The sequence below is a fragment of the Phacochoerus africanus genome, chromosome 8 (assembly GCF_016906955.1).
Source record: "Phacochoerus africanus isolate WHEZ1 chromosome 8, ROS_Pafr_v1, whole genome shotgun sequence".
In the NCBI taxonomy this organism is placed as follows: Eukaryota; Metazoa; Chordata; class Mammalia; order Artiodactyla; family Suidae; genus Phacochoerus; species Phacochoerus africanus.
In genome coordinates, this window is record NC_062551.1 from 144,912,979 (window position 1) to 144,930,126 (window position 17,148).

The window sequence follows — 17,148 nt, forward strand, 5'->3', positions numbered from 1 at the left end:
GATCTGCATTTTAAACTAGCACCCAAGCTAATGCACATGGTCCACAGACCCCACTCTGAGAAACACTGCTTTCTAGACATTTTTCTAAACCAGAATCAGCTGGAAAAAAACACTAAGAATTTCCTTGTGGTGCTTTGTCTTGGGCAAGGCCACTTTTTCCACCTATATTTTGTCCTCATCACAGACTGTCCTATCCTACCCCAAGGTTCCTGGAGTCATATGACTTCATTCTTTTTTTTTTTTTTTTTGTCTTTTTGTTGTTGTTGTTGCTATTTCTTGGGCCGCTCCCGCGGCATATGGAGGTTCCCAGGCTAGGGGTCGAATCGGAGCTGTAGCCACTGGGCTACGTCACAGCCACAGCAACTCGGGATCCGAGCCGTGTCTGCAACCTACACCACAGCTCACGGCAACACCGGATTGTTAACCCACTGAGCAAGGGCAGGGACCGAACCCGCAACCTCATGGTTCCTAGTCCGATTCGTTAACCACTGCGCCACGACGGGAACTCCTGACTTCATTCTTTAACCCAAACCTGCTTTCACATCTTGTATTCATGCAACGTAGAACTAGTTGATAGCATCTTATGGCTGCCTCTTCTCTCACATATTTGCATTTCATAACAAACATTATATTAAAAAGAAACTCTGTTGACATAGTTTCATTATTAGCTAATACGTAGAGGAGAATTTGGTTAGGTGGCTCAGGTGAGGCTGGCAAGAGACCCTCCTAGGTCTCTTAGGAAGGGGACCAGCAGAGCTATAATGTGAGCACTGGAGTCCTACAGCTTGAGCTATGCCCTGGCTCTACCATTTACCAGCTTTATAGTATTCAGCAAACTGTATAACTTTCCTGGGCCTCATCTTCTTCATCTGCACAATTGGGATAATAGTGGTATAGGGCTGCAGTGATGAGGAAATTCCTTGCCAGAGTGCCCAACACGTAATAAGCATCCAATGTTAGCTATGTTATTTTTTATCCTCAAGTCACCCAGGCAGGATTCAGTCTCTCATTTACTTCTTGTTATTATGCACGCATAGAAAAATGTGAGTCTCTAATCCAGAAAATCTCCTCCTATGTGTTTGCTAAAGCCTGATAGTATATTCTGAGGTTGATTTTTACATTTTTCTTTTTGAGTATGGTAGTGTCCCCTTATCTGTGGCTTCACTTTCCTTGGCTTCAGTTACCCTGGTCACCTGTGTCCAAAAATGTTAAATGGGAAATTCCAGAAATAAGCAATTCCTAAGTTTTATTTTATTTTTTATTTTTAGTTTTTTGCCATTTCTTGGGCCACTCCCGCAGCATATGGAGGTTCCCAGGCTAGGGGTCAAAGCGGAGCTATAGCCACTGGCCTACACCAGAGCCACAGCAACTCCACTGTGAGAAACACTGCTTTCTAGACATTTTTCTAAACCAGAATCAGCTGGAAAAAAACACTAAGAATTTCCTTATGGTGCTACACTTACACCACATGGCAAAAAGACAAAACAAAACAAAACAAAACAAAAAACCCTTATTATAATTGAGTTGAATGGGTTTCTTTTGGAGACCAGGATTTTAAAGGCCAAGGAAAGGCCCTATCCAGAGGGAAAGTGCTGCAGAAGAACGCTGAGGCCCTGCAGGACAAGCTATACCTACATCATGATTTGTCCTCGGGAACATCTGGGCATAATTTTGACCACACCTTGTTTTAGGATCAATCAACTTTAGGATGAATCAATTTAGTGATACACATGTAAGGATTTTAGAGAACAAAACCAGACAATTCCTGCATGGAGGGAGCCTTATTGCCTGGGCCATATTTCTTTTTTTTTTTTTTTTTTTTGTCTTTTTGCCATTTCTTGGGCCGCTCCCGCGGCATATGGAGGTTCCCAGGCTAGGGGTCTAATCGGAGCTGTAGCCACCAGCCTACGCCAGAGCCACAGCAACATGGGATCCAAGCTGCGTCTGCAACCTTCACCACAGCTCACGGCAACGCCGGATCGTTAACCCACTGAGCAAGGGCGGGGACCGAACCCGCAACCTCATGGTTCCTAGTCAGATTCGTTAACCACTGCGCCACGACGGGAACTCCCCATATTTCTTCATAAATAAATAAACCTCTAATTACTGGGAAAATTTGGCAAAACCCCCCATTATCAAATAATTGGTTAACTAAAGTACTACAGAAACTATATCTTTTTAATTTTTTGGTTATGAAACATTTGAAAGTTCAGTCGTAAAGTTGATTCTTACTGCTTTCATTTATATCTTTATTTATAAGGCTATATCCTTTTTATTATACTTTTGTATTGACTGTCTTCTCTACAATTAAGGGACCTTTGTCTGCTTTGCGCACTGAGGTTCTGCAGGTACCTACCAAGTGCTTGGTGCATGGTAGAGGCCAAATGAATATTTCCTGAATGGCTTAAATGAATGGCTGTCTTTTTATGGATGCCTTTTAAAAAAGCAACTGATATTCAAGATATACTGAAAAGCAACTTGGCAACTTGCATCAAGCATCTTAAAATGTGCTTAACTCTTGATCCAGTAAGACCTAAAGACATAAGGAGAGTTTATATACAAAGCTGTTCAAAGAAGTTTACTGATAATGGAAAAAATATAATAGCCTAGATATCTTTTAAATAGAGAAATGATTGAATTATACCATATCCATAAACTGGATTGCTGTGCATTCATTAAACAGGTTTTTAAATCCAACAAAGCAGATCGAGTAAGAATATCAGGATATAAAACAGTATATACACTGCAGTACCAACCATTTAAAATATATGTATATAGGAAAAAAATAGTATTAAATGCATTAAAATGTAAACAACACATTTCTAAGTTGCATATTATGATAGATTTTCACTGCTTTTACAATCAGAAAAAAAGAGATAAATTTTTGAAAAGATTTATTAACACTTTCCCTAACACACACTCTCTGTTTCTTTTCCTTTCTTTTTTTTCTTCTTTTTTTTTTTTTGCTGTTTTATGTATTTATTTATCTATTTTGATTTTTTAGAACCACACCCATGGCATATGGAAGTTCCCAGGCTAGGGGTCAATGGGAGCTACAATTACTGGCCTGCACCACAGCCACAGCAGCACCAGATCTGAGCCACATCTGCAACTTACACCACAGCTCAGGGCAACGCCAGATCCCTGACCCACTGAGTGAGCGAGGGCAGGGATTGAACCGGCATCCTCATGGATACTAGTGGGATTCGTTTTCACTGCACCACGATGGAAACTCCCTCCCTGTTTCTGTTTTAATGTGTCTTGGAAAGAAATTTGTACCAAAGAATGGCTTGTGCTTCCTCTTTGTGAACATGTTAAATACGGATTGATGCAAGTTTTCAAGGATAGTTTAATTTTAATGGGCATTTTTGCCTGTTAAATGATTTTTTCCCTTAGGAAACAAAGATTTTATATTTGGAACTGTTGCAGGGTAGCTGTGATGCTCCTAGTCCTTCTGTGTGTGGCTTATGCGTGGTTTACTTTCAAAGGAAAACATTTGTGGCTGGATGCAGTCATCCCTTGGTATCTGTAGGGAAGTAGTTCCAGGACTCTGTGCAGATACCCAAATCTGGAAGCTCAAGTCTCTTATGTAAAATGGCATAGTCTTTGCCCATAGCCTAGGCACATCCTTTTGAATACATTAATCCTCCCTAGATTACTTATAATGCCCAGTACACTGTAAATGATATGTAAATCATTGTAAATACATTGTAAAGGCTGTGGAAATAGTGGCCAGTGTGAGGCAAATTCAAGTTTTGCTTTTGGAATTGTCTGGAATTTTTTGGCCAAATATTTTCTCTCCGTGGTTGGTTGAATCTGAGGATGTGGAACCTAAGAATATGGAAAGCTAACTGTACTCTGTACTTAACTTGCAGGCTCTTTTAGGAAGCTGTTCCTTCACTTTGATGTACAGTTGACCCCTAAACAACACAGGGGTCAGGGGCGCTAACTCTTCACACAGCCAAAAATCTCCGTATAATTTATAGTTGATCTTCTGTAGAGTCAGTTCTGCTGCGTCCTGGTTCTGTTCTACACCCGTGGATTCAACCAACCACTGATTGGCTGTACTGTAGTATTTATTGAAAAAAAAAAAATCTGTGTATATGTAGATACAGTTTAAACCCATGTTGTTAAAGGGTCAACTGTAATTGGTTAAAGAAAGAAATTGATGGGATTGCCGAGGGCTGGTGGTGAAAAAACAACTTGTGTTCTGATTTAGCTGCTATGTACCCACTAGCCAGAAAGCAAGTCATGCTGCAGATTCTTCGTTTATAAAATTATGCCAATTATACTTCCAAATATGGCTAATGTAAGGTCAAACAGGCGTATATACTGTCAGTGGTAAGTCAATGTTAGTTATCAATTTGAATAATCTTAACAAACAATTCTAGATTTCATTAAAAATAATTGGATTATCAGCTAAATTCTGACTTTTTTTTTGTCATTTGAGGGCCGCACCCACGGCATATGGAGACTCCCAGGCTAGGGGTCTAATTGGAGTTAGAGCTGCTGGCCTATTATGCCAGAGCTCACCAGCTCACTGCAACACCAGATCCTTAACCCACTAAGTGAGGCCAGGGATTGAACCTGCAACCTCATGGTTCCTAGTCGGATTTGTTTCTGCCAAAGCCATGATGGGAACTCCCCCCCCCTTTTTTTTTGTCTTTTTAGGGCTGCACCCACGGCATATGGAGTTTCCCGGTCTAGAGGGTCTAATCAGAGCTGCAGCTGCCCAGCCTACACCACAGCCATGCCAGATCCAAGCCGTGTCTGCAGCCTACACCACAGCTAACGGCAACACTGGATCCTTAGCCACTGAGCAAGGCCAGAGATCTAACCTGCAACCTCATGGTTCCTAGTTGGATTCCTTTCTGCTGTGCTACGACAGGAACTCCTTAAATTCTGACTATTCTAAAATGGCATCTAAAGTCCTAAGGATTTTAGCAATATCAACTTAAGACAGAATACCTTAAATTAAAAACTTACTTGTAAGTCAACTATAATAAAAACATTTTTTTGGAGTGCCTGTCCTGGCTCAGTGGTTAACAAACCCAACTAAGATCCATGAGGATGCAGGTTCAATTCCTGGCCTCCCTCAGTGGGTTAAGGATCCGGCATTGCCGGGAGCTGTGGTGTAGATTGCAGCCGTGGCCCTGCTGTGGCTGTAGTGTAGGCGGGAAGTTGTAACTCCAATTGGACCCCAGTCCTGGGAAACTCCATATGTCCTGGGTGCATCCCTAAAACAAAAACAAAAACAAACAAAACTTAAAAAAAAACCCTTACTTTAAACAAAGAAAACTGATAACTAATATTGTAAATGATTCCCTTAATAATGTGTTTCTAAGATTTTGGCAGTAGGGGGCGCCAAAAGAACTTTTTAGCTAGTCTTGGCTCTTGGCTCTACTTATTTGGTGGCCATCAATATTTATAGTGTATGTCAAACTGCTTTGAAAATAAACACCATACCAAGACGTCATATTATAGTGAGGATGATATCAACAATGCTGTGATTACAATTAACTCCTTCTGTTCTGAAAAGAAAATTTTAAATCTAGTTTATAAGTTACCTATAGTAGGGAGGCAGCTTCAGGATAATGGGGCCACTATGGAGTATTATGACAATTACAATAAGTTCATTTTATTATTTACTTACAGTTAAAGTCTATGTGGCTAAGATTTTATTGAACGGCATGCACATGACTAGAAAATCAAACTGAGAATATTAAGAACAGGAAAATAAACAGTAACCTCAGCTAGAGTTTGAGAAGAGAATTAAATAATCTCCTGTTTAAGTGTTTTAACACTTTTTGACTGCCTTGCATATAGTTGGTAATCAGTCTTTATTGAATGATTTGATTTGTGTCTCCTTTAGGAGAATATATTTTATCAGAGTGGCTTAAAGAGTTTTATGTAGCATATACTTCAATAGTGTTTTTTTTAAAACAAGGGCTGGGGCGATTCTGTGTCTCACAATGCTCAGGATGTTTATGAGAAATGCTGCCTTTCAGCACCCATGCCTCCCCTTAGTACCTCTTGACCATGAACTCAGACCCTCTGGGAGCTGGGACAATGAACTTGCATACTAAATAAGCACCCCCAGGTGGTTTTAATGCCCTGGAGTGTTTGAGAACCATTACATAAATTGTAGTCAGCCTTAAGGAAATCAAAGCAAAAATGACCATTTAAATGCTACTGCCTGCTTTAGAATGGTTTGGTCAATGATGATAGAAGTCAAGGAGAAAAAAAAAAGATATACTTAGAAGAGAGACAGAGGTCAAAAGAAAAGCCCAAGAGATTAAATATGTAAGTACACTCACCTGTTTCAGGAGTTTTATGAAAAAAGGGTGAACTCCAGGGCTGCCAGTACCTTTTACCTGTTTCTTGACATCTCACTTGAAATATGTACTTAGTGTTTGGCTGCAAGTAGAATTCTGACTGTTGCATGTAGGTCAAATTGACGTCAAATTCTTTAATCTAAAATAAATGGATAGCCATGATGAAATATCATAAAGAAATGAGGCAGTGTGCTTTTAAAACAATTATTCCATTTAGCAGAAATGTATGGAGCACCTGTTATATTCTAGGACTCTTCTAGACCCTGGGAAAACAGAGAGGATTAGGAGTCTTTGTATAAAAGATGGCCATAAATAATCAAATACATGTCATTTAACCTTAACACTATGGCGTCGGAATGAGTGGCCAACGGGGACCTGCTGTGTAGCACAGGGAGCTCTACCCAATATTCTATGATATTCTATATAGAAAAAGAATGGATGTGTGTATATGTATAACTGAATCACTTGGTTGTACAGCAGCAATTAACACAGCACTATAAGTTAACTCTTCTAGATACAACTTTAAAAAAGTGAAATACCTGCTTCTTAGTGTTTGATGATAAAAGCTGGAGAGAAAGCTTCTAACTCTCATGAAAGTCCAAAACATAATATAGTCTTTATTTTGGAGTAGCTGATTTTTAATAGGATGGAAGAGGCGGTAAGCACCGAACAGCAATTGTTTGAATTCAGTCCTTCTTCCCTCCCCCATCTCCCTCTCTCCCTGGTGCTGTCTCTGCAGTTGCATATTCTTTCTGCACGGTGAAACAATTTCACTTGCTAATGATGGCTTTTAGAAAAAATTACCCACAAACTAGGCTGTTACATGCGTCCTTACTGCAGATTTGCAATACCGTCTGTAAGGCCTAATAGATGTGTATACACACATATATACACACACACTTGCGCATACACATACACATGAGAGAAAGTGATCAAAATATTTAAGAATGTGGAACTGTGAAAATCCAATGAAGGACAAGTAAGAAAATAACTGAGGGATAAGATTAAAAATCATTTTTCTGGAGCCCCAAGCCTACTATAAGATATAATGAAAAATGACCCCCAGACAAACTAATTCAGATGGGAGAGAGAAACAGAGAAACCAAGGCATGTGCACAGAATCTTAGTATCTTGTAATCAATGGATCTACTGAAAAGTAAAGCACAATTGAAAGGTAAACATTTAAAAAAAGAGTCTAGACAGCATTTATTTGGCAACTGGGAGAAAAGAGTTACCATGAAAGAGCATGAAAGAGGAAGTTAAAACTATTAAGATTAAAACACACACACACACACACACACACACACACACACACACACACACACACACACAGTACCAACTTCATTTAGAGATTCCTCTTTTAAACCCGATTTAACATAGACCTTTAAAACTTGCAATATGTGAAAATATCTGTTTTGTGGAGTTCTCGTCGTGGCACAGTGGTTAATGAATCCGACTAGGAACCATGAGGTTGCAGGTTCGATCCCTGCCCTTGCTCAGTGGGTTAACGATCCGGTGTTGCCGTGAGGTGTAGTGTAGGTTGCAGACACGGCTCGGATCCCGCATTGCTGTGGCTCTGGCATAGGCTGGCAGCTACAGCTCCGATTCGACCCTAGCCTGGGAATCTCCATATGCCGCAGGAGCGGCCCTAAAAATGGCAAAAAGACAAAAAAAAAGAAAGAAAAGAAAAAAGAAAATATCTGTTTTGGGATATCATGCTCCCTAAAAGATATAATTTCGTTTCCATAAGCCACATCTCTCCCCACAGCCCCTGGAATTTTTTGTTCTTGTAAATATGACTGGAGGCCCCTGGAGTCTCCTGGGATTCAAGAGAGGTTTTACTAGTGCCCAAAGTTTGATTTCCAGATGCACCCTGCTTCATATTAGCTTCTCTTGGAGGGGAGTTGTTATTCGCCAGTGTTTCTTGCTGTTAAGTTTATAGGTAAGTCCTCTAAGAAGAGAAATACCCTAAAGTGCAGCCAGAATTCCAAAACAGAAAGAATGTTCTGGAACTGTTAACAGTTATTTCTACTCAGAGGCAAATCAAGTGACTGCTTAGGGCCTTGCAAGCTCAAGATGGTACCTCAAAATGCTCCTTAGAGACGCTCAAATGGACATTGAAAGCTGGACCTAATTGAGTGCCTATGGAGAGGGTTTGATCTCAAGAACCCAAAATCGTTCTTTATTTTATAGCAGCTAATTTCTTTTTAGAACCTCAGATTTGAAGGTGGGAGGGCTGCAAATGGAATCGCCATCATTTTGAGGTACCTCTTTTCCTAGGGTTACATCTAAGTTTCTGGTAGCATCCTTGGGTGAAGGAGAGAATCTCGACCTATTCAAAGTTCTATAACCTGACTTCCTCTAACTCCCAACCTGCAGCATGGCCCAGGGTGAGGGGCCCTGCTCAGTAACCACCACTGTCTCAACTCGTGTTCTTCCTTTCCCTTAGCATCCCTTCCTCTCCACAATTTCCCCTCTCTCTGCTCAGAAGGTTTTTGTTTGTTTGTTTGTTTTTTGTCTTTTTGGCATTTCTTGGGCCGCTCCCGTGGCATATGGAGGTTCCCAGGCTAAGGGTCGAATCGGAGCTGTAGCCACTGGCCTACACCAGAGCCACAGCAACTTGGGATCCAAGCCGTGTCTGTGACCTACACCACAGGTCAGGGCAACGCTGGATCCTTAACCCACTGAACAAGGCCAGGGATCGAACCCGCAACCTCATGGTTCCTAGTTGGATTCGTTAACCACTGCGCCACAACAGGAACTCTTGCTCAGAAGTCTTTATCTACTGTTTGGTGGAGGTGCGGGCGGGATTGGGAAACTGCCCAACGTTTTTTCCAAGTCTTCTGCATTATACACTTTTGAAATGCAAAGGCCAAGGATACGAGCCTTTGCTGTCTGCCTGCTGGTCTATTAACTATTCCAGGAAAAAAATAGGCACAGTTTTGTGCAGCCCATGAGTTCAGAAAGATTTTTACATTTTTAAATGCGGTTGAAAGAAAATCAAAAGAAAACTGTTTCATGATGCATGAAAATGATATAAAATTCAAATTGCAATGTTCAAAAATAAAATTTTACTGGAAAGCAACAATGCCCATTCATTTACATATTGTCTATGGTTATTCATGCTAGAAGTGCAGAGTTGAGTAACTGGGATAGAGATTTTATGGTCTGCAAAGCCTACATTGTTTACTGTTTGGCCCGTGAATAAAAAGCCAGTTCCCCGATCTAGCTTATTCAGAGACATGAGTTATCATTAATCCATTTACTTGAAATTATAGTCAAAACTTCCCTACCTTTCCTATCACTGCTGTTGGAACCATTACAGGCAAATGATGCTATTACAAATAACTAATGTGTGAAAATATTATCTATGTGAACTAGGCATTATAAATATCAGTGGAAATGCAAAAATGATTTCGGAATAGCCATCTTTCAAGGGCTCATCAAGGGTGGGAAAATACATATGGAAACAAGTCAATACACACAACATGGCAAATGCTCCTGAGATAGAATGCATAGAAGTGACAAGGATTGCGGCTGAGGGTTGCGAGCTCAAAATTTTGATACAATTTTCAGGTACCGGGAAGACAGTCTGTGAAGATAACCAAGTAGATGTTTCCCCCATGGCATCAGCCTTGCAGGTTCACCTGAAGGACGGCCTGATACCTTGTAATGTGTATGCAACTTTGCTAAATGTAGCGAAAAGCACCCTCAGTGCGCTGATTTTGATTTTCAGGTGGGCACCCTCGGCTCTACCACATCTGCTACATAGCCCTCCGGGAAGTTAAGCTGAAGAATAACAGTAACAGCCAGCATTCACTGAGCGTGAACTCTATTCCAGGCTCTAGGCTAGCTTCTAACATCGTTTGATCATCCACAACCAGATGAGGTAGGTACTTATTTTATTCCTCTTTCTGTTGTAATAATGAGGTTCAGAGAAGCTGGGGATCCTGCCCAAGGTTGCACAACTAAAAAGTGGCAGAGCCAGGCTTTGAACTCTAGAACTTGTGTGCTTAGCCACCAGGCTTTCTACTTAGGGGCCAGCCACTTATCTATGTGAACTAGGCAATTAGCAATTAGCTGGTGGAAGCAGAGCTGACGTGGGAGAGCAAATCCATAGTAGTCCTTTGTGTTGGCTCTTTCTTCTGGACTCCTACGTTCTGTCTCCCTGCAAGGAGGCAATTGACAAAGCTTCATTCTGGCTGTTACCAACAAGACTTGAGTCATTTGTATGAATAATTACATCTGGAAGAATTATGGTAAAAGGATTAGGATATAGATTTTGGATCCAAACCAGTTCCTTCACTTTCCAAATATTTTTAGGGGTGCCCAAGATGATGAAAAGTTTGTGAGAGGCACTTAGTTACTAACAGTGTAAGTTTGGAGAACCTGGCTTAAGCTCTGTCAAGCACTGTGCCCTCGTTTCTACAATAGAGCTGATACTACCTAGCACAGAAGATTGTGATGAAGATTAAATGAGGTAACAAATATTCTTTCAGCTTGTTCCTTTGCCTGCTTCTGATAAAGAGAAGATTTTGAAAAGAGAGCTCAAATGTACCTGTCTCACAGTAGCATATGTAGCACCACCAGGGGGGAGCAGAGAACAAGAGTTTCAACCAGAAAACAATTAGTTTCTGAAAATCTATTCGAAGATACCAATACTATTCCTCCTTTCTATTTTCTAAACATTCTTATAGCTTATTATGTCCTCCTACTTACACCAAATAAGGGAACTTCATATTCTCAGTATCATCCTATGACCATGACACTACCCCAGAGTCTTCTTAGAGTGAAAACTCATGAATTCAAAATCTAACATGAGAATTTCATTTGGGTTTTTTCAAATTGGCCTAACTTCCACATATGCAAAAGATTGGCCGTGGATTATTTTGTTTCGTTTTTACCTTGTTTGTCCCAGGCTTTAAGCGTGGCATTGTTGCACACACAGAGGCCGTAATTATTTAGTTAAGGAGTCCAGCAAGATCTTCGTTCAGTTATTGACCAAATGCTGCAGAACATGGGCTTGTGTCTAAGTGTAATCTAAGCAAATAAAAGATCGTGTTTCTCATTTAGATGAACAAGGGCAAACAAGTTGGCATCAGGGATTTATTTTTAAAGAGCAGTCTTTAGAGTATGTCATGCAGTCTATATAGTTTTAGCCTCATTTTTTAAAAAATTTTTATTTATTTATTTATTTTTTGTCTTTTGTTGTTGCTGTTGTTGCTATTTCTTGGGCCGCTCCCGCGGCACATGGAGGTTCCCAGGCTAGGGGTTGAATCGGAGCTGTAGCCACCGGCCTACACCAGAGCCGCAGCAACGCGGGATCCGAGCCGCATCTGCAACCTACACCACAGCTCACGGCAACGCCGGATCGTTAACCCACTGAGCAAGGGCAGGGACCGAACCCGCAACCTCATGGTTCCTAGTCGGATTCGTTAACCACTGCGCCACGACGGGAACTCCCTAGCCTCATTTTTTTGACACTCCTTAATCATGTGGTTCTACAACAAAACTGATGTTCAGAGTGATGAAGACTTTGGAATCATGCAAATCACCAGAGAATAAATGTACATCATTTTCCTTAACTCCCTGAAAACATAAGTTCACACATGATACCTAACTCTGACTCAAAGAAAGCCAGAAATTCCATTCCTTAATTATTTTGACTAAATGACAGTTTATTGTATTAAAACTGATAAAAATGGCATTTCTTTTTGAACACACCAAAATGAGAACTTTTTCTTCAGACTAGTGTTGTTCTCCTATAGTTCAAATTAGTGAGTTTTTATTATAATGTTCACAGGTGCTGTCAAGTGATGTGATTTTTATTAATGAACCTTGTACCTATGCCTCTCCTGAGATACTTGCTAATACATTGGTATTTAAGGACAGTTAGTTTGCCTAGACATTCACTTTTTTACCTTTTGCTTATCTAAGACTGAGGCCATATGAGTAACAAATCTTACATTTTGAACTGCACATTTTTTTTTGTTTAAAAGGAGACACCCATAAATCTGAAGCTCTTTTCAAACAGTTTTTATTTCCCTGGATGCCTGATAAATTTCAGCATAGAGTACTTATATATTTTTTTTAATTTTTTTTATTACTCAATGAATTTATCACACCTGTAGTTGGAGTACTTATAGTTTATATTCATGATCACTGATGGAAATCTCACGCCAAGAGACACTGAATTGCAAGGAGCTAAATAGATGGATCCCTCTTAGCTGGCCATTTGTCTGTTCAGCAGTTTATAAAAGGCAAGAGACCGTTTCAGGAACCATCTCTATTTGGAAGCATATGGTAATCGTTATTAAAACTAGAGTGGTTTGAATATTACACAAATAGTCAGATACCATGTAAAAGACATCATTAGACATCCACTGGGGTCCTTGACTGTTGGTTGGCTTGTCTTTCACTCACTTACATGCTACAGAATAGGGAAAGTTAGCTTACCTTCCAGGTTTGGTTTGTTGTAGCCTTGTATCTCATTTCACAGGAAACCCTTTCAATTGATGTTTGACTAGTCCAGTGGATTACGGTCCTGGGCACTGTAGTATTTATATCCTCAGCCCTGGAAATAATTGATGCCGAAGGTATCACTAGAAAACAAAAACAAAAATCCAGCAGCTTAAAACTTGCCTAAGGAGAGATCAGTTTTTTGTTTGTTTGTTTTTTGTTTTTGTCTTTTTGCCTTTTCTAGGCTGCACCCGCGGCATATGGAGGTTCCCAGGCTAGGGGTCGAATCGGAGCTGTAGCCGCCGGTCTACACTACAGCCACAGCAATGCAGGATCTGAGCCACGTCTGCAACCTACACCACAGCTCATGGCGACTCCGGATCCTTAACCCACTGAGCAAGGCCAGGGATCGAACCCGCAACCTCATGGTTCCTAGTCAGATTCGTTAACCACGGAGCCACGACGAGAACTCTGAGATCAGTATTTTTTATCAGTATTTAGGTATGTTAAAATTCAAGGTACTAAAAAACAATCTCATGATTTAATTAACAATTAATGAAATTTTTCTTGTTCTCTAATCTGTTATGTAGGAGAAAACTGCTGTTGTTAAGCAAAATTCTTTTCCACCTGTTCTCCATTTCTTTTCAATGGAACTCTAGCAGTCTCATCTTTCCCCACCTCCCACACCCTTATGATCCTAACTAATGAAATTCTAAAGCCTGGCCTTATTAACAAAAAGAGTGTGGAGTTCTCGTCGTGGCGCAGTGGTTAACGAATCCGACTAGGAACCATGAAGTTGCGGGTTTGATCCCTGCCCTTGCTCAGTGGGTCAAGGTTCCGGCGTTTCCGTGAGCTGTGGTGTAGGTTGCAGACGAAGCTCGGATCCTGCGTTGCTGTGGCTCTGGCATAGGCTGGCAGCTGCAGCTCCGATTCGACCCCTAGCCCGGGAGCCTCCATATGCCGCAGGAGTGGCCCAAGAGATGGCAAAAAGACAAAAAAAAAAAAAGAGTGTAAAAAAGATACCTCTTCTTTCCTGCATCTATTTAGAGAGATACGATGTTCTGCATCTTTAATTTAGTTCAGAGAATCTTATTTGATAAGATGTTGGAGACCTTTCACAACAAAATTTTTAGTCTCGAGTCATAGGGAGAGTTGCATGAATATTTATATCTCTTGCTAACTTGTTCTCTATTAAAATAAATCTGCACCTGAAAGTATGACTTGAACAGAGTCTCACAAAACTCTAAGACTTTACAAATTATTGCCGCGTTCTGTGATTACAATTTTCAAAAGGGAACTACAGTTCTGATTGATTTTCTTACTAGTTTTGTTGTACTAGAAATAATGGTGTAACTGGAATCCCTGTGTTTCAAAAACAGTATAAATTCTTGTAAGTTTGTTCCATCCAAATAGAATAAAAGCATTGGCACTTCCCATGTCTCCTCTATGCATGAGAGGACAATGAAAACCTAGGACTTTGTTACATGTATCATTTAACAACTCAAGAACCTATATCCATGTTTTTAAGGACCATTATTACAGCTTAGTATTCTCTATGAATTAGTTTCCTTTTTGTTTATTCTAAGTTTAAAAAGTATTCTTTAGGAAAAATATTGCTTTATTATCAATGACTATTTAATAATTTAAAATTATGTGCACAGGTTAAAAAAATTGAAGATTTGCCTTCTAGTAGCACTTTTCTAAGATAAAATCCCATAGGCAAAATCTAGCATACAACATAAGTAGTAGCAGCAGAATTAGTCTGATGAAAGAGCTTACCATATTGAAGTTTTAGCATCTGAACTCTATAGCTCTTTTCCTTTTGCTAGTTGAAGTTTCTTGTAATAATAATTAGAATTCAGAGATTTCTGGAGTCAGGGGAATGAATCGCTCAGGCTCTGAGACCAGTTGGGACCATTTGAGTACCCTCCAGGCGATAGGTTACCCACCCCCCTCTTTTCTCCCACCTCTGAATTTGGCCTGCCACTGGTATAGCAGCACAAGAACTCTGAGACCCTTTTGCAGAAAGGTATATTCTGGGGAGGAAGCAAAAATCTGTTTAATCATATGAGAAATCAGCTGTTTAATCATATGAGAAATCAGATAGAGCTGTAAGTCAGATTTAAGATAGAGTCTTAGCACAGAGCAAATCAATGGAATAAAGATCTAAGCCTTTAGGTTTGAATGAGCTTATATTTTTCAAATAAGCATACATTATACAATGTAATATGTACTCAAATATTAATTTGTTACACAGGGCTCATAATGTTGAACTTTTCTCTTATTGCTTAGGTTTCAAACATTCCTATCAGATCTTACATTAAAAAAAAAAATACCGTTGGGAGTTCCCATCATGGCTCAGTGGTTCATGAACCGGACAAGCATCCATGAGGACGGGGTTCGATCCCTGGCCTTGCTCAGTGGGTTAAGGATCCAGTGTTGCTGTGAGCTGTGGTGTAGGTTGCAGACGCGGCGGCTCGGATCCAGCATTGCTGTGGCTGTGGTGTAGGCCTAGCCTGGGAACCTCCATATGCCACAGGTGTGGCCCTGAAGACAAAAAGACAAAAAAGAAACAAACAAACAAAAGCAAAATCCGTCGATTCCATCATAGATGCCATATCTTTAGTTTCCACGTATATTGAAATAAAGAACCATATTATAGTTGTGTGATGTTTTTCTAACAATATGTAATTACTTATAATTATTCAGTGGGGAGAAAAACGGCAGCGAGAATGCACCACATTTTCTGTATTGAAATTCATTTCTCTATAGAAGAAGTTTAATCATTCTTCTCCCATGTCACGTTGGCACAGTGTTACTGCCCTATTAACTCAGCCTTGCCTTTCAGCATACCTCCCTTACTTAATTAAAGCCCAGTCCCGTAGCTGTTATGTGGGAATAGCTCCCAGGAGAGTCCTCTGTCTTTAGTTTCATTCAGCAGTTCATTTATCTAACTAAGAGTGCCTCATTCTTAAAAGTGTCGCAGATGAATATAGCTCGTCCATTGATGATCTGGGGACTTTGCTGGGAGGACCCTCCTTTACTGTTGACCTGTGCTTTTCAACCTGAGTTTCTAACAGTCCATTTTGGGCTATTGAGAAAGGAGGAGGAGGAAGAGGAAGAGTAACTCCAAACAAGAGGCCCCCTGATGCAGTGGGAAAAGCAGATTTGGAGGTGGTAGCCAGACGAACTTTTCCCTTTATGGGATGTGGGGGGCTGGTTATCTACAGCAAGGCAGCAGGTCTGGGATAAAATCTGGCTGTTCTTATCAGCTATGTGCTTTGAGCAAATTATGTTCTCTCTCTCGTCATCTCTAAGACGGGCACAGTCATACTATATATGATTGTTTCCAGAATTAAACTTGATTGGCATGTTAAGTGTCTGAAACCCTGCAGGTATTCAGTAAAGGGATGCAATGATACTAGCATCACAATAAAATAACAATGATAATAGCAGCATCAATACTACTGATAATAATCTAGTTCCTAAAAGTGATACTGCCAAAATGATACTGGATAGATAGCTTTTATTTTATTATTTATTTATTTATTTTTGTTTTTTTGCCATTTCTTCGGCTGCTCCTGCGGCATATGGAGGTTCCCAGGCTAGGGGTCTAATCGGAGCTGTAGCCACTGGCCTACACCAGAGCCACAGCAACTCGGGATCCAAGCTGAGTCTGCAACCTACACCACAGCTCACGGCAACGCCGGATCCTTAACCCACTGAGCAAGGCCAGGGATCGAACCTGCAACCTCATGGTTCCTAGTCGGATTCGTTAACCACTGAGCCATGATGGGAACTCCCAGATAGCTTTTAAATATAAATTGTCCATTGAGGGGAAGCTGTTTTTAAGAAAAGCGCAGGTTATTGCCTATATCCTGCCTCAAAATGAAAACTTACGAAAATGTGTAGATCATGGTCCAGCTAACTATGGCCCCAAGAATATTCATATAATGGAGTTAGTATTTGTCACCACAGTCAGCAGTATTTGTTTTCAAATCCAGTATCCGTAGCATAAAGACAGATTTTTTTTAGACAAATCCTATTAGTTGAGATAGTTAAATTTAGTTGAGAAGTTGAGATATTAGGTCCAATAGAAGATCCCACTAATCCCCAAAGGACACCCATGTTGTACCCCAAGAGAAGGTGTCACATCTTCTAGGTCAATAATTAGCAGGGAAGTCATCAGACACATTGCAATGTGCTTTTATTGATTTATTTTTTATTTTTATTTTTGTCTTTTGTCTTTTTAGGGCCACACCCACAGCATATGGAAGTTCCCAGGCTAGGAGTCGAATTGGAGCTACAGCTGCCAGCCTACACCACAGCCACATGGCAATGCCAGATCCGAGCT

General features: G+C 40.4%; 2 protein-coding genes across 2 annotated transcripts in view; one reads left to right on the top strand and one right to left on the bottom strand.

The window, feature by feature from the left end:
* C8H1orf141 (chromosome 8 C1orf141 homolog) overlaps positions 1–17,148 on the top strand; it is a 185,593-nt gene that overhangs the window by 37,447 nt on the left and 130,998 nt on the right. The window contains exon 2 of the mRNA XM_047788720.1: positions 10,072–10,224. The gene's annotated coding sequence lies outside the window, so the exon portion shown is untranslated. The remainder of the gene's footprint in view (positions 1–10,071; positions 10,225–17,148) is intronic.
* Positions 1–17,148, bottom strand: part of IL23R (interleukin 23 receptor) — a 64,207-nt gene that overhangs the window by 20,602 nt on the left and 26,457 nt on the right. Inside the window, exons 6-7 of the mRNA XM_047788723.1 lie at positions 12,792–12,937; positions 6,318–6,474 (exon numbers count right to left, since the gene is read on the bottom strand). Of these exons, the coding sequence (XP_047644679.1) occupies positions 6,318–6,474; positions 12,792–12,937 (303 nt within the window). The remainder of the gene's footprint in view (positions 1–6,317; positions 6,475–12,791; positions 12,938–17,148) is intronic.